The 27,576-nt window shown below is 46.9% G+C and overlaps 2 protein-coding genes across 2 annotated transcripts; both read right to left on the bottom strand.

Moving 5' to 3' along the window:
- Positions 1-12,476: 12,476 nt before the first annotated feature.
- On the bottom strand, positions 12,477-18,782 carry LOC127301795 (pre-mRNA-splicing factor cwc22-like). The gene is made up of 8 exons (XM_051332070.2): positions 17,906-18,782; positions 17,295-17,417; positions 17,119-17,185; positions 15,665-15,768; positions 15,477-15,579; positions 15,074-15,369; positions 13,330-13,635; positions 12,477-13,124 (listed from the first exon to the last, which is right to left on the bottom strand). The coding sequence occupies exons 1-8, from the start codon at positions 18,578-18,580 to the stop codon at positions 12,792-12,794; spliced, it is 2,007 nt and encodes a 668-aa protein (XP_051188030.1). The 5' UTR covers positions 18,581-18,782; the 3' UTR covers positions 12,477-12,791.
- Positions 18,783-21,671: 2,889 nt separating this feature from the next.
- Positions 21,672-26,359, bottom strand: LOC127304060 (lysM domain-containing GPI-anchored protein LYP4). The gene is made up of 6 exons (XM_051334774.2): positions 26,299-26,359; positions 24,385-25,122; positions 22,592-22,709; positions 22,350-22,514; positions 22,229-22,260; positions 21,672-22,117 (listed from the first exon to the last, which is right to left on the bottom strand). The coding sequence occupies exons 1-6, from the start codon at positions 26,357-26,359 to the stop codon at positions 21,903-21,905; spliced, it is 1,329 nt and encodes a 442-aa protein (XP_051190734.1). The 3' UTR covers positions 21,672-21,902.
- Between the last annotated feature and the right edge of the window lie 1,217 nt (positions 26,360-27,576).

Raw genomic sequence — 27,576 nt, 5'->3', positions numbered from 1 at the left:
AACTCTGGGCTATAGTCACATTGAATCTTCATGATATCTTTCAAGCCCATTCTTCCAACAACCCAGATAGCATCTTCAAAGTGATCGTTTTCAGCTAGAATGTCCACATCAATGGCTTGCATGGGTCTCGCATTCTTCATTGGCTCATAGATGTCCTTGTAGATGTACATTTGCTCCATGCACCAATATCTCCTGCCCTCTATCTCTTCATCCCTTGGCACATCTTCATACCAGTTCTTCAAGCGGATAGCGGAATAAGAAACTGGATCCATGGCCTTGTAGTTCTCCCTCACTTCCTTGTTCTTCCTTCTTGAAGTGACCGACTTGCGAGGAGCATTGGGTGCAAACTCGTCACTAGATCGATCATGCCTCTGGCGTCTCCGACCACCCCGAGAAGCACCACCTGAGAGAAGCAAAGACGGGTAGCAAAGAGAAGGTAATGCTCATAAGTCATGTAAGATATAGTAAAATACTCGAGAAGCATGCTATAAGTTGGTACAAGTCTAGACATGATAGATTGAAGCAAAAACTGCAGCGGCGATGAAGCTCCAGGCCGGATAATCCGGTGCCCTGGGGGGCGGATAATCCGGCCCGGCCGGATAATCCGGCCTGCTCGGGGGGCGGATAATCCGGCCATGCGAGATGTGCAGATTTCCAATCAAAAACATGTCTAACACTAGATCGGCCTCATAGCATGCAAAAGGAGTACACTACTCATGGTTTGGAACAACTAGACACCAATTCCACCAAGAAAATAGCACATATAAAACACAACATCTAGGGTTAGAGATTGTGAATCATACCCACATCCATTGTGGAAACCGCTTGGAGGAGAAGGTAGCTAGGGAGGAGATGCACCCAATCCACCCAAGAACTCCGAGAGGGGGCGGATGGAGCGTCTCCGGCGAGGAGGAGGAGATCCGGCGGCCTTGAGAGGAGAAAGAGGAGAGAGGCGCGAGGGGGGGATGGTTTGAACCGTTTTGCCCCCTGTGCCCTCGACTCAACCCTTTCAAGATCTGCCCAGGCCGGATAATCCGGCCCTAGCTTAGGGCGGATAATCCGGCCGGGCCGGATATTCCGGGTGTCCTGGGGCCGGATTATCCGGTGTTGGAAAATTCCGTAATCACCGGAATCCGGCTCATCTTTCGTTGGTTATTTGCAAGTCCCATATATGATGTAATAAAGTATCACATCACATATAAGGTACAAATTTGCCAATAAGATGGAGCACCCTAGATCATCCGACCGAAAAACCCTCAAACTCCAAGTTTTTACCAAACATGACAAATGAGCAAGATGGAAATGGCTTATAGGGGAGAGTAGGCTTAGGTTTTAGAAGATACAAACTGTTAATGGTACATGGTCACTCAAGTTTGCAAGATATGAGCAAATAAGGCCAAACTAGAGTGATTTCCCATAAGAACATGGAGATGTCAATAAAATCCAATGAAAAACCAAACAACTCCAACTCCTCACAAAGAAGAGTGTGGTGGCCTAGGCCACCATATATGAGTGTTATGGTATGGCACCGCGAAGATATATCTTGGGTCCAAACCAATACTCATCATTTAAGCTCACATATCAAAATATGATATAACGAGAATGAAATCTTTAATGTTGGCATTATGGGGGAGGGATAGCTCAATAATTTAAACCGCACTCCCCTATTTCCATGCCCACATCTAAACCAAATAAAGTTTTGAGACGAAGGTGTGTTTGCAAGATGGTCAAGCTATACTCCTTGAATCAATGATATTTAGCTCATTCCTCAAATAAGTGAACCTTGCTTCATCAAGAGGCTTTGTGAATATATCGGCAAGTTGATCCTTGGTAGGAACATAGATAAGCTCAATATCACCCCGGGCAACATGATCCCTAATGAAATGATTCCGGATCTCAATATGCTTCGTTCTTGAATGTTGCACCGGATTATAGGCAATCTTGATAGCACTTTCATTGTCACATAATAGAGGCACTTTGTCACAAATGACACCGTATTCCTTTAAAGTTTGCCTCATCCATAACAATTGAGTGCATCCACTTGCGGCGGCAACATATTCGGCTTCGGCGGTGGAGAGAGATATGCAATTTTGCTTCTTAGAAGACCAACACACCAAGGATCTACCAAGGAATTGGCAAGCCCCGGAAGTTGATTTCCTATCATCCTTGTCACCCGCCCAATCCGCATCGGTATATCCATTGAGAATAAAACTTGAGCCTTTGGGGTACCAAATACCATATCTTGGGGTATCAACCAAATATCGAAAGATTCTTTTGAGAGCCATCATGTGGCTCTCCTTAGGAGAAGCTTGATACCTTGCACACACACCAACACTCAACACTATGTCCGGTCTAGATGCGCAAAGGTAAAGCAAGGATCCAATCATGGAGCGATATACCTTTTGATCCACTTCTTTACCATTGGGATCAAGTGCAAGATGACATTTGGTAACCATAGGAGTGGCCACACCCTTCAACTCGGTCATCTTGAACCTCTTGAGCATGTCTTGAAGATATTTTGCTTGGTTGATGAAGGTTCCTTCTCTCAATTGCTTGATCTCAAAACCAAGGAAAAACTTCATCTCTCCCATCATAGACATCTCGAACCTATTGGTCATAAGCTTTGAGAATTCATCATTGAAAGCTTTGTTAGTAGAGCCAAAGATAATATCATCAACATATAATTGGCAAACGAAAAGCTCCCCATTGACCCTCTTAGTAAAAAGAGTGGGGTCGATTAGCCCAACATCAAACCCACGGTCTACCAACAATTCCTTAAGGTGCTCATACCAAGCTCTAGGAGCTTGCTTGAGACCATAAAGTGCTTTATCAAGCTTGTAGACATGGTTAGGAAAGTTGAGATCCTCGAACCCCGGGGTTGCTTAACATACACCTCTTCATGCAAAGGACCATTAAGAAAAGCACTTTTCACATCCATTTGTTGAAGCTTAAAGTTATGATGCGATGCATAAGCAAGAAGGATACGGATGGACTCAAGACGAGCCACGGGAGCATAGGTCTCTCCAAAGTCAATTCCTTCAACTTGAGAGAAACCTTGAGCCACCAATCTTGCCTTGTTCCTCACAATATTTCCAAACTCATCTTGCTTGTTCTTGAAAATCCATTTAGTGCCTATAACATTGCGGCACTCCTTTGGCTTCTCTACTAAGGTCCACACTTTGTTGCGCTTGAAGTTGTTGAGTTCCTCATGCATAGCTTCCACCCAATCCGAATCTTCAAGAGCTTCAAACACTTTCTTGGGTTCCACTACGGAGATATAGGCATGATGATTGCTAAAGTTAGCCAATTGCCTTCTTGTGGAGACTTTTGCTCGAACATCACCGAGGACCTTATCATGAGTGTGTCCACGAATTTCAAGGGTCCTATCTCTTCTTGCTAAACGACGGGCCTCGATCTCCTCCTTGGTTCTTCTTGGCCTTGGAGGTGTCACTTGATCATCTTGACCATTTGGGTCCCCGTCTTGACCTTCAACATGAGCTTCCTCAATTATTTGAGGTTGCTCATCCTCATGTGCTTGATCTTGAATGTTGAAAGGATACTCATCGGATCCATCATGAACCCGTGGTTGATCTTGACCTTGATCTTGTTCTTGATCTTGTCCTTGATCTTGCACACTAGGGGAGGGTTTTGTTCTTGTTCTTGGGTTGGTGCATCATTTGCTTCACTTGATGGGGTTTGTTGATGTTGAGAAGATGAGGGCTCCACCGAGGTAGAGCATAGTCCTTCCCGAGACGCCACACCGTGTCCCTCAATGGGGCGGAAAAATCCCACACCCATTCTTACTATGGCATCTTGAGGTATTTCATCACCTGCACAAACATCAACTTGCCCCACTTGGGAGCCATCATTTTCTTCGAACTTCACACTACAAGATTCAATGATAATCCCGGAGGATACATCAAAGATTCTATAAGTGTGAGATTCGGCACCGTAACCAACAAATATACCCTCCAAAGCTTTAGGAGCAAATTTAGACAAACGAACTCCTTTGATTTGGTAGAAACACTTACACCCGAACACCTTGAAGTATGAGATATTAGGCTTGTTCCCGGTGAGTATTTCATATGGAGTCTTGTTCAAGCCCTTGCGGAGATAGAGCCGGTTGGAGGAGTGACATGCGGTGGAGATGGCTTCGGCCCAAAAGTTATAGCGGGATTTATACTCCGCCATCATAGACCTTGCCATATCCATAAGAGTCCGGTTCTTCCTCTCCGCAACACCATTTTGTTGAGGGGTGTAAGCAGCGGAATATTGATGACGAATCCCCTCATCACTAAGAAAATCATTGAGTGTGTAGTTCTTGAACTCGGAGCCGTTGTCACTTCTTATTGCCATAATGAGGAGGTTGTGTTGGCGTTGCACCTCGGTAGCAAAGTCAATGAATATTTGTTGAGTCTCATCTTTCGTCTTGAGAAAGTAGACCCAAGTGTATCTTGAGTAGTCATCGACAATCACCAAGCAATGTTTCTTCGCACCAAGACTTGCATGAGTAACGGGACCAAAGAGGTCCACATGAAGGAGCTCCAAGATCCTCTTGGAAGAGATGATGGTCTTGCTTGGATGCGAAGAGTCATGCATTTTGCCTTCAACACAAGCCCTACAAACACGATCTTTGGCAAAAGACACATTTTCCATTAGTCCCACAATATGGTTCCCCTTGTGAAGACTTTGCAAAGTTCTCATGTTGACATGGGCTAGGCGGCGATGCCACAACCAACCCACGTCCGCCTTTCCGAATAGGCACATCGCACTTGACGTGGTGGTCCCCGAAAAGTCCACCACATACAAGTTGTGTTCGCGATACCCAACGAATGCGACTTTTAGAGTCTTGCTCCACAAGAGGACCACAATATCATTATCAATAAAGACGGCGAAACCCATCTTGCCAAGGGCGGAAACGGAAAGCAAATTGTAACCAAGGGTTTTGACAAGCATGACATCCACAAGAGTAATGTTGTGTGCAACCACAACCTTGCCAAAACCCAATACCTCGGATGTAGAATTATCGCCAAAGGAGACGGTGATATCATTTATGTTAGGCCTCAACTCCTTGACGAGGTTCTTGCCGCCGGTCATATGACTTGTACATCCACTATCAAGTACCCATTTTGAACCTCCGGCGGCATAGTCCTACATGAGATCAATTCTTGGATTTAGGTACCCATTTTTCAATGGGTCCTCTTTTGTTAGCAACAAGGGTCTTTGGGACCCAAATAGACCAAGCAACATAACCATCATATGGACCAACATACTTAGCATAAACATCACCATAATAATCTTTAAAGAGAACATAGTGAGGATTATCTATTCCCGCACCATCATCATTAATGGTGTTGCCCTTTCGGGTTCACCATTAGCTTTCTCATGTGCGGGCTTGGTCTTTTCTTGCTTGCCTTTTTAGCCTTGGAATTAAAACCAAGTCCCTCCTTCCCATTGTTTGATCTTTGCTTACTCAAAAGATCATCCAACGAAAGTTTACTTTGGGGAGAGGAGGTCCTAGCAAGTTCATCTTTCAACCTAGCATTTTCCTCAATAACATTTGCATGATCACATGAAGGAGTAGAGGAGCTAGGCACATCATATGAGGCAAGCCTAATTTGAAGTTGCTCATAAGACTTGGATAAGAGAGTGTATTCACTCTTCAAAGCTTTGTGAGCTTTGTCTAGTTCATCTAGACCTTTCACAAGTTTCTCATGATCAACCTCAAATTGAGCCTTTTCCTTTTTAAGCACTTTAGACTTAGCCCTAGCAAGATCTCTAGCTTTTGTGAGCTTGTTAATTTTATCTTGAGGCTCTTCAAGAGTTTCTAGCCTCTCCTCAAGAGAGGCTATAGTTTCTTGACTTTCCTCAAGAGCATTTTTAAGAGCATGGATTTCAAGAGAGTCTTCTCTCTCTATTTGACCCTTTTTCTCAAGCAAATCACCTTGTTGAGCTATACGAACCATGAGGCTAGAAACATGCTTCTTAGTGTTACCTTGTAGGTTAAGAATGAAATCATCAAACTCTAGCATTTCTTGTTTCACTTTTAGACTATCATCATCAACCCCTAGATCACTAGATAAGTTAGGCATAGAGGGGTTAGGGATGATACCTCGGAGGATTTAGCCATAAGGCAACTTTCTTCCTCCACATGAATGACCTCATTGGGGGATTCACTTGGTGATGAAGAGTTAGTGGAGAGGGAGGCAAGAGCGACCAATCCATTAGAGGTTGCATCTTCTTCATCATCAACATCATCATCTCCGGAGGTATACTCTTCTTGAGTTGATAGCACAATAGGTGTGTCCAAGGAGGACCTTGCCATGAAGCAATGTGCATTCTTGATATGAGGGTTCTCATTGGGAGATTCAAAGAGAGATGAAGAGGGGGTGTTGGTGGTGGCGATGGCGGCCAATTCCTTTGAGCTTTCTTCATCTTCATCACCACTAGAACTTTCAACTTCATCGGTAGAATATTCTTCCCTTGTTACTAGCACAACTCTTGAGGGCCTCTTGCCCTTCTTGGTCTTGTTGTTGTAGAACTTCTTGTTGAGGGGCTTTGAATATTTGCCCTTTGAATCTTTGCTCTTGTCCTTGGGAATGAGCCTCCCATTATGAAGCTCTCTATTTTCATAGGGGCATTCGGCAATGAAGTGGCGCTTGTCATCACAATTGTAGCATGATCTTGTCTTTGGGCCAAAGCTAGTGAACCCACTTTTGTTGTTCCTCTTGATGTTGTCTTCCTTGGCCTTGGAGGGATCAATCCAAAACGACTTTGCATGGAAGGCCATGTGGTCATGGTAGTGGCATTGCAAATCTTCCGGATAGGTCATACTCCAAGATGCTCTATAAGATTCTTGAGGAACCACTTCTTCAACGGAGTTGACCACCAAGGCAAGGTTGGAACCTTTTGCCATTCCAATAGCACGATTGCGAGAGTCATGAGAGGTTTCCTCAAGCACCTTGAGAGCTTGCAACTCGTGCACAACTTGTTGAGAGGTGAGAGAGGAATAGCATTCCCTTCCCACAAGGGTCTTGACATCAATGGGTACAAATGGCATCATGCATTCAATGTACTTCTCCTTGATCCAAGAATCATTGATGTGGGTGGCACCAACAAGCCGGAAGGCATCGGCAACGGTGAGAAGTCTTCCATACATATCTTCATGATCTTCATCCGGGAGCCTCATGAACCCTTCGGCTTTATTCTTGAGAGCATTATACTTGTTCCTTCTTGTGCTCTCACTTCCAATGCAACTCGAGGTCAAACCATCCCAAGCTTCCTTGGCGGTGGTGTAGTTCCGGACACGATGCAATTCCTTTGTCCCCACACTAGTTTGAATCATGTGCAAGGCGGTGACGTTGAGTTGACTATCAACCGCTTCTCTTCTAGTCAACTTGTCGGGGTTGTATGGCTTGAAGCCCTCCATGATGATTCTCCATAATTCATTGGAGGCACTACAAACATGAGAGCGGAACTCAAATCGCCAAGTATCGAAATTTTCAATAGAAAACTTAGGTGGGTCGCCCCTAATATTCAAATGAGGCATGGGAACCGGTATGTCGGGTGATTGGAAAGGTGGAGGTACTCGATTGTAGCTCTCACTTCCATTGGTTCCCCTAGGAGATGCAATGGGAGACTTATTAGAGTTTAAGTTATCACCTTCCACGGGTTTGGTAGATGAGGGTAAGTCCGAAGCCTCTCCCTCATGTAACACACCTGTGTCTTTTACCTCTACACTAGGAGCCTTGGGAAGGGCCGGAGCCAAAAGCTCGGCAATCATCTTTTTCATGCTTTCCATTTGGGCTTCCACGGAGGACTTCAACGAATTGAAGTCTTCCACGGAGACCATCTTGGCGGCCCCTTCCGAGGACTCCTCGTCCGGCATACTCTTAGGCGGTTAAGCCCGAAATAAGAGCCGAGGCTCGGATCCCAATTGAAAGGAGCGTAGGCCGCACCTAGAGGGGGGTGAATAGGTGCTAACCAATTTTTAGTTCTTTTTCAATTTAGGCTTGACACAAATGGTAAATTCTCTAGATATGCAACTAAGTGAATTTACCTATATGACAAGGCTACCAACTAAGCAAGATAACTAAGCAATAGAGAGAGAATAGGATAGAGGTAACCGAGAGTGGAGCACGCGATGACACGGAGATGATTCCCGTAGTTCCCTTCCTTTGCAAGAAGGTACGTCTACGTTTGGAGGAGTGTGGTTGCTACGAAAGCCAAACCAACAGCCACGAAGGCTTCACTCAGATCTCCGGTGAGCAACGCCACGAAGGCCTAGCCCACTTCCACTAAGGGATTTCCTCGAGGCGGAAACCGGGCCTTTACAAGGTTCTTGGGGCACACATCCACAACCAAATTGGAGGCTCCCAAATCTGTTACAACACAACAATCAACAACAATACATCAACACGAATCAACTAGGGAACCAAATAGGAACACTAGCATGAGATCCCTCAAACAAGAGAGGGGGAAATGAAGAACGCTTCGGTGAGGATGTAGATCGGTGTCTTCTCCTTCGAATCTCCAAAGATCAAGAGATTTGGTTGGGGGAGGAAGGAGATCTTGCAAATCTTGACTTTCTTTGAGTTGGCTCTAATGGAGGTGGCTTGGCAGACTTCTTGTGCAATGATTGAGCAAAGAGGCAAGGAGGAAGAAGGGGGGTATTTATACCCCCACTCAAAATGGAGCCGTTGCAGTTTCCGGGGGGGCCGGATAATCCGGCCTAAGTAAGGGCCGGATAATCCGCCCCCCCCGGATAATCCGGTCTTCGGGGCAAAAGAGTGACAATGTCCGGCCAAATGTCCGGCCTCCTTCCAGAGTTGATTTTCTTCCAGTCCTTAGCGAAAAACGGGGGGGCCGGATATTTCCAAAATATCCGGCCCGGATAATCCGGCCCTGGTACAATACCGGGACATTATCCGGCCAAATGTCCGGCCCCCTTCCAGAGCCAAAATTCCTGAAACACTTAGCCAAAAACAGGGGGGCCGGATATTTCGACAATATCCGGCCCGGATTATCCGGCCTGGCCAAACTTTTTCTGAAACCTTTTTGACACACGATCAAATCCAACACACATGAATAAATATCTATGTAATCCCTGTACCACTTAAACAAACATTAGTGTATCATATATATTGACATCAAACACACAAAACATAATGTGAGAGATGTTCTTTCAGTAGTGGTCCGTGCGCACACGGAATGTCCGGCCCCAAAGATACGCCCGCCAGTGGCGCACTGCCTGGACCAGCCCGATCAGCTCGCGCTCATATGCGGCGAGCTTGTGGTGGCGCGCGGCGAAGGGGCGACTGAAGAAGGCGAGTGGACCCTCGCCCTGGTGAAGGACGGCGCCGAAGCCGATGCCGGAGGCGTCGCAGTCCACCACGAACGGCTCGTCGAAGTCCGGCATCTGAAGAACGGGACCCGTCGTGAGTGCCCGCTGCAGGGCGGCGAAGGCCGTGGCCGCCTCCTCGTCCCAGGAGAAAGCGTCGCGGCGAAGCAGGCGCGTGAGGGGTGCGGCGATGAGACCGAAGTCCTGGATGTAGCGCCGGTAGTATCCGGCGAGGCCCAAAAATCCGCGAAGAGCTCGTGGCGACTGGGGCGTTGGCCAGGCGGCGACGGCAGCGACCTTGTCCGCGTCCATCGCGACACCGTCGGCGGAGATGACGTGGCCCAAGTATGCGACGGAGGTCGTGCCAAACGAGCACTTCGAGCGCTTGAGGTGAAGACGATGCGCTCGAAGCTCGTTGAAGATGATGGCCACGTGCTGCAGGTGCTCCGCCCAGGATGCGCTGTAGATCAAAATATCATCAAAGAAAACAAGCACAAAGCGGCGTAAGTAGGGGCTGAGCACGTCGTTCATCAGAGCCTGGAAGGTCGCCGGCGCATTGGAGAGGCCGAACGGCATCACCAAAAACTCGTAGTGGCCATGGTGAGTGCGGAACGCCGTCTTGGCGATGTCGTCCGGGTGCATGCGCACCTGATGATAGCCCGAGCGCAAGTCGAGCTTGGTGAAAAAGCGCGCGCCATGCAGCTCATCCAGGAGCTCATCCACGACGGGGATGGGGAACTTGTCCTTGGACGTGACTGTGTTGAGGGTGCGGAAGTCGATGCAGAAACGCCACGTGCCGTCGGTCTTGCGCACCAGGAGCACGGGGGCGCAGAATGGTGACGTCGAGATCCGTATGATGCCCTGTGCTAGCATGACCGCCACCTGGCGCTCGAGCTCGTCCTTCTGCAGCTGGGGGTACCGGTACGGCCGCACAGCTACGGGTGCCGTGTTCGGCGGCGGGTGGATGCGGTGGTCACGGGGTCGCGAGGGAGGGAGGCCCTGCGGCTCGTCGAAGAGGTCGCCGTCTGCTGCGCGAGGGCGGCCAGGAGCGGATGCGCCTCGTCTAGCGCGGCGGCCATCAGGTGTAGCTGCGGGGATGTGCCAGTGCTGCCCACGCCCGTCCAGTGAACACGACGGCCGCCCTCGCGCCAGAAGATGAGGGACAGCACGTCGAGGTCCCACAGGATGGGGCCTAAGGTGCTCAGGAAGTCGAGGCCGAGGATGAAGTCGTAGCAGCCCAAGTCGATGCCGACGCAGTCGATGGAGAACGGCTCGTCGCCTACGTAGCTGCGGGGATCGTCTTACGTGCCAGGGCGTGGCGCGACAGGCGGTGACGCTGTACTTCTCCGATCCCGCCGGTTGGAGAGCGAGGCGGCGCATGGCGGTGTTGGACAGGAAGTTGTGCGTGGAGCCCGTGTCCACCAGCGCAGTGAGACGCTCCCCCTTGATCGTCACCGGAAGCAGCATCGTCTTTGCCGTTTTGATGCCCGCCATAGCATGGAGAGACACGACGAAGGCGGACGCGTCGACTGGCGCGTAGGTCGTGACACCGGCCTCAGTGACGGTGGCGGCCGCGAGCTCGGCGGTGAGGGCCTCAACGTCGGCGTCGTCGACTGTCTCCAAGTAGAAGAGGCGGGCGCACGTGTGGCCCGGCGCGTACTTCTCGTCGCAGTTGAAGCACAGCCCCTGGCGGCGCCGCTCAATCTGCTCCGCAGCCGTCAGCCGTTTGAAGGGGCGAGTTGGCGCAGGAGGGCCTGCGGGCGCAGGGGCCGGTGCGGGGCGTGGCGGGGCGGTGGGCGTCGGAGCGGGGCGGGGCGCGGGACGAGCGCTGCCACGCTGCGCGTAGACCTGCTGCATGGCGAGGGCGCGCTGCTCGTAGGCTCGTGCGTAGTACATGGCCGTCTGCAGGTCCGCTAGCTCGCGCATCTCGACGTCGACGCGGATGTAGTCGGGGAGGCCGCCGACGAAGAGATCGGCGCGTTGGCGTGCCGAGACGCCCGGGGCATGGCACGCGAGCGCCTGAAAGCGGTCGGCGAAGTCCTGGACCGTGGTGGTGAAGGCGGCGTCCCGGCTCGGCGAGGCGGCTGCCACGGAGGGTCGGCCCAAACCGCGGAGGCACAGTCGCGGAAACGCTCCCAAGGCGGCATCCCGCCCTCGTCCTGCTCGAGGGCGTAGTACCAAGTCTGCGCGGCGCCCGTAGGTGATAGGAGGCGATCCATGTGCGGTCGGTGCTGAGCGTCCGCTGCCCCGAAAAACTGCTCACACTGGTTCAGCCAGTTCAGGGGGTCGGTGGCGCCGTCGTAGGTGGCGAACTCCAGCTTCGTGAAGCGGGGCGGCTGCGGTGCCACGGGCGGGACCTCGGGGGTGTCCGCCTGGCGGCTTGGGTTGACGGACGTGCTTGCGGCGAAGGGCCCCGCAAACCCGCCAGGACCGCCAGGGCGATGGGCGGGCGGCTGGACCGTCGTCCGCGGCGCAGTATGGGTGTAGACGGGTGCCGCGTCGGTCCACGTGGGAATCGGCGAGGGCGACGGCGGCCACCACGCGGGCCGGCCCTGGCTGGCAGCGGAGGCGGGCGGTGGGGCGGCGGCGTAGCGGCGGTCGGTGGGCGGCGGCGTAGCGGCGGCCGGTGGCGGTGGCGGCGGAACCGCGGTCGGTAGGGGCGGCGGAACGGCGGACGGTGGGGCGGCGGGTGCTGGCCGGCCCGATCTCCGCGAGCTCGAAGCGGATGGCGCGGAGGCTGTCGGCGAGGTCCGCCAAAGTAGCGGGCAGGAGGTCGAGGCCCGTGGGGACGGCGGCGGCCTGGTCTCCGTTGGCGGCGGCGGCGGCCCCCTGCAGCGCGTGGGCGCCGGTCATGGCGGCGGAAGTGATGTTGGTGGCGGCGGTGGACGTGGCGGCGATGGTGTCGACGGGGGGGCTGTTGGAACCCATGAGACCTAGGCAATCTGATACCAAAGTGGTAGAGACTAGGGTTCTACCGGGTTTAGGGCGGAGGTTGTAAGGGTGGAAGTGAGGGCGGAGAGGTTGGGAAGCTCGGCGCCGGCGGCTGGGCGCTGTCGCGGAGGAAGAAGGAGGCGGCTAGGGTTGGTGCAGCGGGGGCTAGGGTTCTCCCGTCTCCCTTCAGGAGACGAGACAGTAATGATACTGAATTATTGTCTGATTAATCTTGAAGGGATACAAGTGTTTATATAGGAGGAGGGCCTCCTCGAAACCCTAATTTACTTGGGCTAAGCCCCTAATTTACTTGGGCTAAGCCCATAACTAGCCACTAGTGGGCTTCCTAGGTGTATAGGACAGACCGACCATAACAGTTCGATTCCAGAATGTAACAGTCAACAACAGTTAGATCTGATGACAGTTTACTACACATGTGTACGCAATGATCCAACTAGACAGCTGCTCTTAACAAAACTGACGAGACAGGTGCAGCCAGTAAGCATGAGTGAAGTTGTGCTTAGCTCCTCTTCCTTCTCTTGTTCTGTTTCTTGTCACTCTCATCGGAGCTGGATTCTAACTCGGAGCTAGATCCTGAATCAGAGCTTTCTCCACCTGATTCCGACTCTGATGATGCAGGCTTCTGTTGCTGCATTATAAGCCGGGGAATGTTCTTCAGGTACTCTCGCAGGCTTTCTGTGATACCTCCAAGACCGATGGAGGTGAAGAAATTTATGGAGAATCTAGTATTCTTCGGAAGATCTCTCGGGAAGACTGACTCGAAGAAATCTTGCATGTTCGGATCATTTAATCTCTCATTCAGTAAATGTATACCCAGATGTTCCGACAACTCCTGCATATGAAGTAATTCAACAGTCTGATAGGGTGAAGAAAATATTGCCATATACTCGCTCCATCGCATGAAACTTGTCTTGGATTTGTCAAAATTTGGATGTATCCACACACTAAGTAGTATCTAGATACATCCAAATTTTGACAAATCTAAGACAATTTTCATGGGACAGTAATAGAAGTTCAGTGGCACATTCACAACATACCTGGAATAGAATCTTTATAAAAATTCGGGAAGACGAGGTGGTGTCCTCCTCTGTCAACCTGATGTAAGCCAAAACATGCCAAGAAAGGGCATCCGTCCCCAACAAATGTGCGAAGAACTTGGCAACATTCCTCAACTTATTTGTTTCGAGACGATGTATCATAGAATACTGTTGCACAAAACATGTTTCAAAGTTTTCTTGAAAAACATTATTGATCATGCAAAACCGTTGTCCTAATAAGCCATAATATCTAAGGTAAGTTCTCTCTTGGCTGCAACACTCAAGAAGCATGATGTTCAGCTCCATCTGTCAAATGAAACATCAGATTTAGCTTTAGGGAAAATACCATCTTTTGCAGTTTAGCAACGAGCAATTGATGGAAGACATGAATAAAATACAGGAGGCAAAACAAACAAAAAAAAGACTCTGAATGATAGTAATGCATACGTTGATCAGTTATAAGAAACAAATACACACAGCCAAACTCCAGAAGTGACCATATTCAATCCAAAAGCTTGGCATACATCATAGTTTAATCATGAACTTCCCATAAATGGAGGGATTCATATCCTGATTTAATTAGGCATTGAGAGAAAGAACAAGTAATAATCATCTCTGTTTTTCCTCTGTGAACGCTACGCCATGCCACAAAGTTGCACTATTGGTTGTGTTTACCCTCTAGTGTAGTACAGGGGAACGCTTCAAGAGAATCATGTCTAGAACTTGAGACCAATATGGAGTTTTATCAATTAATTCCTCCGCTCCTAAATAATTGAGTAAATTACAAGGAACTACCACAACTGGGGCTACAATTACAGGTCAGTACCACTTCTGCTATTTTTTTCGAAACTGTACCAAATTGTCGATTGATAGTGATTTAGCCGCCGTGGCCCCACTGTCAGTGATAACATGGCCAAACGGCATGGCCATAACTGTAGCACCAATTGTGGTAGTTCCTTGTAATTTACTCAAAGTAATTGAAGTTCTAGTTTTGTCCCAAGATTTAGAGAAAAAAATGCCAGCATCTACAGCGTCCAATCTTTAGTCTAAAAATATATTGTGCGATGAATCTAATAAAAATAAATTGGTGCTCCAAATGATGAGATATTTGTCTACAAATTTAGTCAAACATTAAGTATTATGACTTGGGACAAAATTAGAATTCAATTATTTTGGAATGGCATGAGTATATTACAATGGTAAGCCTGAATAATTACGTTAAAATAAAATCTGTTTTAAACAATTCACTGTAACCAACAAAGTTAAGACTCAACAAAATGGAAGGTGTGATGCAATGACCGCCCATTGATGCATACAGTTTTCTTCACACATCCAGCACCAAGAAAACTACCCAAATGCATGTGAAAATTGTTAAGAAAACTACCCAAATGCCCCTAGTTTTCGTAACAATTTTCCCTAATATGATCATGTATTGGAGGATCTAAACTAGGGGCATAAAAACGATCCCAGAAAAGTTGTACTAAAGCTGTACGGCTGGTAAACGAGTCAAAGTAAAGTAGCTCCATGAAAAAAATGGACAACTTGACACATTTGCAAAAGATAAGGTCAGGTATCTAATCTAGTATTGCTGTTATTACAAAACACATGTATCTGAATCTGAAGATTTCTATAGCAGGAAACAATAGAAACCACATAAACAAGGCAATCAACAAGTGACTTTACCAGACAAAACTGAAGTCAACATTAGATAAAAATATTAGGGAGGTGAAGTACAAGTACTTACCTCTTGACCAGGCTCAAGTTTAATCTTTAAAAGCTTGTGACCAGCTTCCTCAAAATCAACACTGGACATGATTGTCAAATATATGGTTCTCCGAAGGTTGATAAGGTTGGTCTCAGTTTTATCCCTTATCTCCATCAGTTCATCATCTTCATCATCAGATTCTTCTTCATCCTCCTCATCCGAAGCATCATCAGACCCTTCTTCATCTTCATCCAATTCATCTCCCAGGATACTTTTCTTTAGGTTCACATAAGCCTTTTCATCTTCAACGAAGTTCAGGTTTACTCTGAAAACATCTACAGGTTGGAAAAAGTCAGCACTTTGCCATAAAAAAGTGTAAGTTTCTTCCCTAATGTCATGAAAGTAACAGAGCACCATGCCCTCGAAGGAAGCAAAAGCTTACTTAGGTTAGCCTCAGGGTCTAGCTCAGTTTCGAAGGACATATCATGAGTACATTGGTCCTCCTGCTCGACAAGATCCAGTTCTGGACGGATGGCCGGGAAACCCTTTAGATAGGCACGGAAACCATATAATCATAATTTGTTATGTGCATGCAAAAGAAGGCACCATCTAGGACAACTATGAATTTACCTGAAATTTAGCCTTTCTAATAGCAAAAAGACCTTCAATGAGAAACTGCACACGCTTGTCTATTTCACCTTCATGAAGGATGCCTCGAAATCGTTCGAACATAGCTGCGATCGAGTGAGATGAGAAACCATTGAGAACAAAAGCAAGTAAAGGTGGAAAGAACTAATACAAAGAAAAAAAGGAGATAAACAAATTATATCAACCCCAATTTAAGATGGATTTTCAAACAAATAATAATAGTTCAATTACAAGAAATAGGAAAATGATAAAATTTCAAGGAATTGAAATTTTATTCATTAAATAAAACAGTAGTATTAAGATTCATTATTTTAGTTTTAATGGGAGTAGATCAATTTCACAGGTACTACCAGGACAACAGAAGAATGTGGCAAGCTCCAAGAGCACTGCACTCAAGTCTCACTTCAACCATCGTACTCCCTCCGTCCTATGAAACTTGTCTTAACTTTGTCCAAATTTAGATGTATCTAGACACTATTTTGTAGGTAGATAGACCAAAATTTAGACAAAGTTGAGACAAGTTTCATGGGACAGAGGGAGTATTATTTTCCGTTTTGTTAAGGTTGAACTTATAAGCATTAAGGGCATTTGACTAAGTATGTGATTCAAGATGCACCTTGAGTAGCTTGAAATTCTAAATTTACAAGCCTAAAACCATAAACTACTTGAGTTCCCATAACCAAGGCTTTTCAGTTTTTAGAAGTCATTTATGAGTCAACAGACCCAAGAAAAAGAGATGCTTTTCAGATTATTTCGAAGTCATTAATTAATGAGTCAAAGACCCAGCGAAAACAAGGAATGCAGATGGAAAAGGGATACATGTCTCCACTACTAAAAAAAGAGGTAGATTTGGTAGGAGAAGTTTATAATTCATGAGTATTGACTCTTGGGCATCTTTTCTACCTACTATACAGTTATCTCTTTGACACTCATCATAAATTCCAGGCATGCATAACTCATGTGGTTCAACCGCCAGTTACAAAACTAATCATTGTATATGTAAATCTCAATGAAATTTGCCAAAATATTGAAGTGCACCTGCAGTGCAAGTGTATGGGAAGCGACTAGTTGACACAAAAATCTTGAAAAAACATATTCACTAATATTTTCCGACTAGATTTGCAATTCTCCATGAAAACAATAAGTCCAGAGCCTCAGCTAAATATTTAGGTGCCATCACAGCATTTCCCAGAATAATGTTTATCCTAAAGTGAACCATCTCACAGGTTTTGACCTAAATGCACAAACATGACATCTTCAAGCTAAAAATCCTCCAGGTGTCAAGTAGAGTTGATGCATAATTAATTTATACCACCTATCTAACAGAACTGATAGCACGATAGAATGTCTCAAACAAGACATATATGGTACACAAAGAGGTGTAAGTAAGAGGTTCAGAAAGTGATGTGTTAAAATAAATACAAATTCCAACTCACCATGAAGTCCTTGAGGAGTTAAGTCCTGCAGTATTGCTCCACATTCCTTCACAAACCCCACAGCCACCTGTCAGACGAGACACATGGCCATAATTCAGACATATGTTCACAATATCAGTAGTACATACAGGCGCATGCATTGCACGCTGAAAAGAAAAGCGAAGCGAGCTATGCACCTCGACACTATCATCAGTTGGATTCTCCAGAAGTACAGCAAGAAGCTCCAGCGCCACGACCTCATGCACAACTACCTGATTAACCAAGTGTGCTATGAACTTGGTTGCTGCAAGCAATTGGGGCTGCAACCAACAAGAGCAGTTGTAAGCATTTTATGCAGAAATTCAAAACTGAAGTGCACGCAATACAAATATCAGCAGGATCCCAAGTCCCAACTCTACAACAATTTATAGTAGGCCTTGTACTTTGGATAATAGCATAATAGGATTCTGAAATTAAGTAAATATTCATCTTCTGTACATGTAAGGCAACACCCTTTGTAAATAAAGGACAACAAACATTAGAAATTGCACAATCATTTCATAATGGGTTCCGCTGCAACTGCAGTAACCAACGTTGTTCCTCTTCCATACTAGGATAATCACAATAGCTCATCCTTTAAAGGGCTATCACAATGGCAGAAACCTTTGTCGGGTGTTGAGGTGTAATGTTATGTAAGAACATAATGTAGAAATGAACTCAAGTGTTTCCTGAAGTCATATTCGAGCCAGTAAGTAAATACCAGTGTAACATGACAAGGTTGAAACAAGGAAGAACGGGATAATTTTACCTTGTCATTCCTCTTAAATGCCCTTTTGAGCTGGAGCATAACGCGGACGAGAAGCAAGCGGCCGATCTCAGGGAACTTGGTATTCACAACTGCAGCAAGCGCAGCAAACACATCCGTGAAGCCCGGTGAAGCCATCTGCGACTTGACGCACGACTGGCAGAAGAGTCCGCGCCCACGAACCAGGTTCTCAGCAAACAGCTCGGGAACTAAGTTCTTGATGTTGGTGCCGTTCACCTTGTTAACCAGCCCATTGATGCTCTTCCTGAGAGCGTCCCATGTGAGCCGCTGGTACTCGGGGCTCGCCTTATCCTCCACGTCCCGCAGCATCTGTGCCATGCGGAAGGGCGGGATGTAGACACCTCCTGTGCGCCCAGGGATCATCTCCGGCAATGGCGGTGGCGGTGGCAACGGTGGGGTCGGCTCCTTCCCCTCTGGGCTCGCCCGGCGCTCTTCGCTGCCCCGGTCCTCGGCCCGACGCCTCGAGCTCTCGTCACGGCGGTGTCGGCCATCAGGGGAGGGTCCCGAAACCCTAGTGCGCCTCCGCCGGCGGTCACTCTCCTTCTCGTCGTCAGAAGCCCTAGAGCGCCACGTCCTGCGGCCATCTTCCTCGTCCCCACTTGAAAGCCGAGCGCTCTGGGGAGGACGGTCGTCGTCAACCTTTCCAAACTTCAGCATTGCGTTGTCGGAGGGCTTGAGGTCGCGGAGCGGTCGGAGTCGGGCGGAGAAGCCCTAGATCTGCGGCGGCGGCGGTCGGGGGAGGGCGAAGGTGACGGCGACGACCAGGGCTCGCGGTGGTCGGCGCGGCGTGGGGAAGCGTCGCGGAGGTGGTGGCGGCTATCGGGCACGGAGGTGGAGGCGGCTACCTGAAGCGTGAAGCCGATGTCGATTTTATTTTGGGAGGACCCAAAGACGGCCACCGTCTTCAGAGATTGTACTCCGGAAGTCCGGATCTGTATCTACTAGGATGATGATTCGCGAAAAAAAAAAGTATCTACTAGGATTTCGTAACGAAACGATGATAAACTTGTGCTATAAATTTGTGAGTCCGGCCATAAAGTGTTATTATTTCAATCAACTCAAGAACAAAGCTACCCTTTGGGTGACAGTGTTATGAACGTCAATTGTTATCTTCCGGACTCTTGGCTTTATTTGTATTATTATCCGTACTTAGATGTTATTTTGCTTTTTGTATGATTTGTATCTTTCTATTGTACATTTGTATTTTTGACTCGCTGGAGTTTTTGTTGTAATAAAAGTTTTCTTATAGGCTATCTCGTCGTGATTTGTTGTAATGATTAGTACTTGTGAATGATTCCACTGTATCACGTGCATATTTTGACGTGTATACCATGCTTGGTGCTGCGTCTCCAAAATCAACATTCAGGAACGCTGGAATCCGAGTAGTATCCATTTTAGGGTGCCACGCGTATCGTTTAGATATCTCTTTTAGGGGTGAGTTGATTGAAAATATATTGGTTAATTGGAATGAGTTGGTTGAGTAACTTAAAGGAGTATTGACGGCATGGCATGACGTGTTTCAACGGAGTTTACATGTCAATGACATGTTATCGGTCAAGTCAATGTACCCGACCCTAGTTCAGGTAGATGCCCTAATTAACAATAAAAACTATAAAAGAATGTCTCATAAAAGATTGGTAGTTTTCTTTGTTAGCTAAAAAGGTTGTCATTTTAACTAAGGATAATAACTCCCAAAGTGTAGGCATGGTAGTGACCAATGCTACTTTTGTTACTATATGATGGGCCAATTAGACACTTATTTTTGAAATGCAAATTCACTCATTCAGCATCAAACTTGTACCAACCGGCAGTCTGTTGCAAATGTGTTTGGCAACTAGTTATGGGGTTCCCATCAAAACTTGAGCACATTCTTGTTGGCCCGACAATACTACATTGTGTATTGTGGATTTGCATGAATGATATTGTGTTTGATAACAAAAATCTTCTAAGAGGCATGTTATGTACGCATTGAATCTACTTGTGGTGCCTTGTTCTAGGAGCCGGAGCACACAAAGCTCTCTTTATGGCGGCATGTATAATGAGGTGATGTCAGTCTTTTCTTACGGTCACCATGTCGGATCTTTGCTTCGTTGGAAGAGGGAGAATGAAATACGAGAAAGTTATCTTCTTTTAGCTAAGGGATGATTTCTTAGACAATAAGAGAAGACTATTTTCTTTGCTGTACCATATGTCTTTCCTTATCAACCCAGGCTAGAGATGACACAAGAGATACTGCATTGTACCACTTATATTTAGCGTCTGCTCTGGATGGTGTGGACTACTAAGAAAAGACTTGCATTCTCTACCATTATACATGCCCTTAAAAAGGTCTTCATCTATGTCTTTATCCGTGAAATAATCGACTTATTGGCCAGCCTTTAATTCTTATTTTCATGGACGCGACTAATCCCCTATTGACTAGGAATTGATTTATTTCTCGATCAGATGATATCATCTAATTTCATGTGTAGTTTATGTATAACTGATAAAATTTTGGCCATAATTGCAACCCTATTTGCAACTGCAACTTCATATAAATTATAAATTGCACAAATCATGATACAAATCTGATCGTTCCGAAGTCGATCAAGCTCTAACTTAATTCACGGTCGGTGTAGATGTGGGTTTGTGACAAATTATTTATGGTTTTTCTATGGTCGTGTGCATCTTTGTTATTTTTCGATAAAGAACATATATTAATATCGTGGAGATACCAATTACACCCAGCATGTAACAACACATTTCCCTAGCAGAATTACGGATGCACACAATCAAAAAAAAAGAACTACATCAAATAAAAGTCTCGCTACAATGATCTATTACTTGGAGCAGTAGAATGGACACCACCAAGACAACACCACAAGTTCAACAAAGTCGCCACTTTCAAAACAATATCTCCAACAAGCACATTGCCAGGCACAACCAATTAAGACTAGATCTTAGAGTTTCACCCTGAAAGGTAAGATCGTGAACTTCTCATGTGTATTCGCCCCGCTAGCATGCCCCTGCTCCAAGTCACGAATCACCAAGCCATTTCCTCATCACCACCCGGAGTTGAACCACCATCGCTAGTCCTCAGATCTCGGCTTCCATGACATTCCTCGCCAGCACCATAGAACGAGAACATGCCTCGTGATATTAACAGCCAGCAGAGCTTCGAAGCGCTCCCTATGAAACCAAACGGTTAGAGAATAAACACAGGTGTGCACTGCGTGAGCGAATCCCACCTGATCCAGCAATCTCCGGTGGAGAACGCCGGAGGAGCCTTCCGGAACACGTCACTGCAGCCAGATCAATGAGGTCAAGCAACCGATAGGTCTTCATCTTGAGAGGAGGAGAAACCCTAGGACTGCCACCATTATTCGCAAGACCGGCATGCCCCCCACGTCGCGAGCCGCCTCCATGCTAGATTGGCCGCTGAGGAAAGATGCAGTCCAGGCACAAGGCTGCAGGTGCCGGTGATCCGAGGGCCTCCAGGCCACGTCGCCCCGTCCGTAGCTGAACCCATTTGGCTAGATCGGACTCAACCTAGATCTCGGCCCGATGATCCAGCACATTGCCATGCTCGTGGAAGACTCGCTGGAGGCGCACCGCCTCCTTGTCACCGCTGCACCGATGGATGGCCTCGGGAGTGAGGCCCCGGCCGAAAAGCCACGCCGCCTTGTGCTCCCATTGGAAGCATCTTCGTTATTTAGAGGCAGGTCGGAACTCTCGTTTGTAGAGTGCTGATATAGTTTTGAGTTAATAAACTTCCTTTATCGACAAAGTAGGGGCAAAAAATTTCATCGTGCCACAAACAATTCAAGCGAGTGCGTTTCCAATTTTACAGGTGGGACGACAAATGAGACCAGCAAGTAAAAGGAAAATTTTGGCACAACACAGCTGACAGCCCCCTGGCAAAACATACAGGTGCTCCTGTACAAAAAGAATCAATCAAAGATTCGAAGGTTCTCTCACAAGACTCCATTTTGGTGCATGGTTACCGCCGCATGGTAGCGACAAGACAGAGCGCGAGTAGTATCCCGGCAGCGCAGCTGAAGTGCCGGTCCATCGTAGGTGCATCGGAGACAGTGTCCGGACTGCCCGTGGGATTGTTTCCTCCTCGCGATGTCATTGGCGCCGGTGAAGGTCCGAGGTACGTCTGGAAGAAGGACGACGTCGGCGGCGGGATCAGCGGCGGGAACTGGTGCTGGCCTGCAAGCAGGAACGGCACAATGCGTCAGAGACTCGAAGAAGGTCAGCAGCTTTACCATGACACAGTCACCGGAAAATGGTGATGAGAAATGACAAGGGAAATCAAGTAACCTGGGCATAGAGGCTTGAGCGTCGTGGTTAACCTGAAAGATGTAAAGATCGTATGATAAAACAGAACCGACTCTGAACTGTAAAAAGAGGTCGATTTGGGTGATGTGCGACGCTGAATTACGTGGTGATGATTGTGCCGTTGGCGTAGCCGCCGTAGTCGCAGGAGGTGACGCTGCAGCCAGCGCCGGTCATCACGAGGGTGAAGTTGCCGAGCATCATGCTGCTGTTGCTGCACTGCATGCTGGAGCACGTCGAGTCCGCGAGTGGCGCCGGCACGCAGAAGAGGCTGAAACCAAGAGCAATGGCGTCAGACAGCCCGAACTGGTAGATCGAGATCTTGGGAAGTCGGCAGTGGGTGCCTACTCCAAGTTGCCCGGACCACAGCTGCACTGGACACAGCGATTGGCAGTCACTGCATAGGTCCCGTTCGCCACGGCCAACCCATAATCCGACGTGAAGGTGGGGAAGGACGAGGAGCACGCTGTACATCACCAGGAAAACGAATGGAAGGATGTCACTGAATAACTGTATATCAAAAGAATGAAGCGAAGCAAATGATAGAGTGAATAATTGATGCCGTCGACATCCTGATCTGACAGAGCATCTGCGGATGGCCATGAATGCAATTTTGTCCTCCTTTTCTTCAGACAAGACAAAGTGTGATTCTTAAGTACACGGTTTTGTTAGTACATGCCCCGTAATTTTTACCAGCCCCCACTGGGGCAACATGATGGAGTGCACTTGACAAATAAACTATTCACTGTACCAAGAGCATCTCTTACCCGATCCCTCAATAAAGAAATTATCGGATGATCTTCATCGGATGAGGAAGACGAAGAAGATGAAGATTTTGAAATGGCTATGTTCATGATTTTGATCAAGGATTTCTGGAAGTCGAGGCTAGGATCTCAATTTGGATGTGCGTGGATCAACCGAGGTAGAGCGGAGGGACATGCCAAGATCATGAGAGATTATTTCAACCCCAATGCAACCTATCAAGATAAACATTTAATAATTTGGTTTATAGTATTGAATAATTTGGTTTATTACATTTATTAATTCAGTTTGTAATATTGAATGTTTGGTTCAAATGATTTGATTTGCAGCAAACAAAATTTTGCTCCCCTAAGTTTTTTTTGGGATCGGTAGGAATGGCTAAATTTTAGATGAGCAAATATCCGAAGTTAAGAAATAAGGAGGTTTTGGTCCTCTTAAGTTTTTGGGGAACGGTTAGAGATGCTATAACAGAGGACAAATGGGCAAAAAAAAACAGAGGGCCAAACTCACATTTTCTGCACGATATTAACAAGGTTTGGCATGCACATATTCTTAATAGGCAAAATGTGTAGAACTACATGTTTTCCCTTTCCAGCCTTTTCATTCTCCATCACGATCAAAAGCAGCCGTGAAAAATAAATAGGTATTATTTTTGGCCCAAGCTTTTTGGCGACGGGTCTCGCTTCGCTTGTTATTAAAAGTAAACCTTCTTACGAATTTATATCACAATACAACACTAGGTCAGACGAGTAACTAGCGGAAACCCTCAGCAGACACTAATGCCCTTTTTTAAGAAAATCAAAATAGTAAATAGTTTATATATTTTCTAACTCTGTTGCAGGAAGCTAAGTGACAATTTGTGTTTTTTTTTAAGTTTTATAGGTCTATATACGGCCACATTTTTTGGTAGCTCAAAATACAACGGACTTTTTACCAAAACTTTTCACAATTACGCAGGCCATACATATGTATTCACAAAAAAAAATACTCCTATTTGAAAGTTTAGACTACCGATATCAAAAATTTCAAATAGCGGGCACCATGTGCCCTGGAGCTGCAAATCGAGCATGCTGCATGCATAGCCTCGGCCCCGGGAGCAAATCCTCGTTCAGTAACTAATCCGAGACCGAGAGTAGCTGGTATGCTGCCACTACTCAAAATGGACGGCATTTCAAATTTTCAATCAAAGTTTTGTGCGCAGCAATGTCTAACTAGAGCGCGCGCGTGAGTAAATGATAAATGTTCACCGACCGAATTTATCTGCATTCATCGGTCTGACAAAACCACGCAGCTACGCACGAGCACGCACGTACGGTACGCCTCACGAGATCCATGAAGAGGCGACGCAAGCACAACTGATCGACAAGCGCGCGGCTCACCTGGCAGCGGGAGGACGATGATGTCCCCGGCGGCGACGTCGGGGGTGGCCAAGTCGTTGACGCTCATCACGTCGGTGGCCGTGGTCCGGTACCTCGTGGCGATGGCGGGCACGGTGTCCCCCTTCGCCACGACGTACGTCAGGTACACGGCGGGCACCCCGTTGTCCGCCCCGCCGAAGCACGCGCAGTGCAGCGGCACGACAAGCGTGGCTCCGGCGTCCAGCGCGTCGTCGGCGCCGGCCTCGAGGATGTCACTGGATTCCCGGATCCAGTCCGGCGCGGTGAGCCCGCCGTAGACCTGCGAGGCGATGGAGGCGAGCGTGTCCCCCTGGCGGGAGACGTAGCGGACGGAGGTGGCCTTGCGGATGCCGTTGGAGCAGGCGCAGGGGACGGGCACGCGCAGCGCGAGGCCCGCCGGGAGGATGCGGTTGGTGGCGTCGGGGGCGGCGAAGTCCATGGCGTTGGCGGCGAGGATGGCGAGCGGGTCGGCGGCGAAGAGCGCGGCCAGCTCGGCGAGCTTGAGGTCGGCGCAGAGGGTGTAGGAGAGCAGCGCGGGGCAGGATGTGGAGGAGGTGCAGGGCTCGACCGTGGATTTGGACGTGGTGACGGGCGGTCGCGTGCAGGCGACGGCGGCGAGGAGTAGGAGGAGGTGGTACGTGGAGTGGGGTGGACGCGAGTGGCAGCATGACGGTGGAGGGTGGTCGGGACAGAGCGGCGTGTCGATTGTTGACTTGGAACCTCCGGAAATGCAACGATATATGTGGGCGTCCCGGGCTTATCCCGGACGTCCAATCATGCGTTGAGATTCTTGCAACCTCTGTTTGCATTTTGTGGAGAACACTGAGTTATATTATTCTACTGTCAGCAAACCCCTTTCCTTTTACATAACAAACCCCTTCTTACATTTTATAGAACGTGTACAGAATCATTGGATGAGAGCAGCTCCTTGATGTTAAAAAATGGAAGGAGATTTGCCTATTATTTATGTACTATCTTGATTAGTCTAAATTTTTTCCTAATTTTTGCAACATCCAAGGTAGAGGAAAAATGATGGTCGGGAAAAAGAAAAGGTAGATTCAGATCCGAAATTAACATTTGGAAGAAGGAAAATTCATTGAAAAAGGGAAAGGGAGATCATACAAATAAAAAAGAAAAATTCATGGTCGCATGTATCCACGAGTAGGGAATTCAGAATTTTTAGTCATTTTCAAAGCAATCATATCAACATCAGGATCTGAATAAAAAAATTGTACATGGCGCGTACATTTGGATCTGAGTCATATCAAAGCAATGAGTCAATTTCTTCACCGTTCATAACAATGTCAGGATCCAAAAAATGTCAGGATCCAAAAGAACCAAAAAAAAAGTTAACCACATGAGACTATCCAGCTCATCCGCCGTTCTCCCCAAACAAGAACACCCAAATATGGCAGCAAACAACATGGGGAAAAGATGAAGAAGAAATCATGTAACTATGTAGAAAAACTGCGTTGTGGAACCTCGCGGTTTCCGGAGGGTGGTGTGACTGAAGGGATCAAGGAATAGTGGAGACGTACTACAGGAAATTGTGCTGCGCGCGCGACTGCGCTTCGGATCCCGTGATCTTTGTCGGCCGGATGAATCTAACGTCCACGATCAGGGTATGCTGCCTATGCTGGCTTTTGTTTTAGGCCAAATTGCTAGAGGATAATGTTATTTGTAGCGTTTGCCAAAACACAATGCTCGGTTGTGTCTTTGTTAGGTATTATTACAATTATGTGTTATATTTGCAGGCGTGGGCCGCAACATGTGCAGTGTGTGCAAGCTACACAGAGCTTCAGGATTTTAGGAGCCCCAAATTCCTATATATAGGCATGTATACTTGACTTACTTGTATAGAAAGGAAAAAAAGAGTAGAAAAACAAGGAGACTTACCTTGGCCTTCCCGCTTGATCGCCGAACGATAGCTGGACGACAGGACGCGCATGCATGCCATGTTGGCAAAAATCTGATGTGGCATCAATTAATGAGATGAGAGATGAGAGTGGTAATATGATACCGTATCATAACACGTAAAACTAGAAAACTTAATTGCAAACACATCATGTACAAAAATTTACATTGAGATTTTACAAAATATTAAATATGATGATACTATGATACTATCTTATAATACTATGCATTGTAGATGTAGTATCATAAACTAGTATCATGTGCATGATACTAATGTATGATACTTCCCATTGTGACTAGTCTGAACGTGAGCGAGCGAGGCCCAAACCTAGCAGTCTAGCACTCTAGCATGCAACCTCTACCGTCGAACCGTCCTCACCTTATCGAGCCACTCTCTCTGTCCACAAATAAGTGGACATCTAGGTCAAAACTTTATCCATAAAAGAGTGTACTCCTATCTTCCCAATGCATTTTAATTGCTTCTCTCTCATCACACGGAAATAAACCCAATAATATTAAGTGTATGTTTTTCTTGTTTTCTACATGCACTTAGCTAATTGGAGATGAAAGAATTAAAGAGGGGAGATGCATGTTCTCAATATATTTTTCACTCTACTTCATAATTTATCTTGAAAACCCCACGTGTACACTTATTTATGAACGGGAGTACGCGCCTAGTGGAGATTTGCGTACATCTTCGCCTCCTCAGTCCTCACCCGTTTCGATCAATCCATCTACTAGGAAGCAGGGTGATTCATCTAGGAACTAGGAAGTCAGCGATGAGCGAGCAATGTCTCCTTGACCCCCAAGACACCCCGAAGCGACGGAAGCTGCGAGTGGACGAGGTAATTCAAATTTTCTCATCTTCTCCATTCTGTGATGATTGGTGATCTACGTTGCGGTATGCGGTTGATCTTTTAATTTATTATTTAATTTTGTATGTACGGTTGCATAAGCAGAACGGAAAATTTCTAAATTAAAGCTGTTGAAGTTATATATGTATACTACAATGACACAACAAAAACTCAATGATTTGACAATAATATCACTTGAGAGTGAAGTGATGAAAAAGATTGATTATGAGAATATCATTGAAAATTTTATCTCGAAGAACCCTAAAAGAATTATTTTTTCAAATAAACATTATGCAACCTGGATTTAAATAGGTATGATTCTTAATTTATATCCAATTCTCGTATAAGATATTAAGACATTATATTTGTTGAATAGTTTGAATTTTCTTGTAAAGATAGGGGCCTA

The sequence above is a fragment of the Lolium perenne genome, chromosome 5 (genome assembly GCF_019359855.2).
Source record: "Lolium perenne isolate Kyuss_39 chromosome 5, Kyuss_2.0, whole genome shotgun sequence".
In the NCBI taxonomy this organism is placed as follows: domain Eukaryota; kingdom Viridiplantae; phylum Streptophyta; class Magnoliopsida; order Poales; family Poaceae; genus Lolium; species Lolium perenne.
This window is presented reverse-complemented; position numbering and strand designations above follow the sequence as displayed.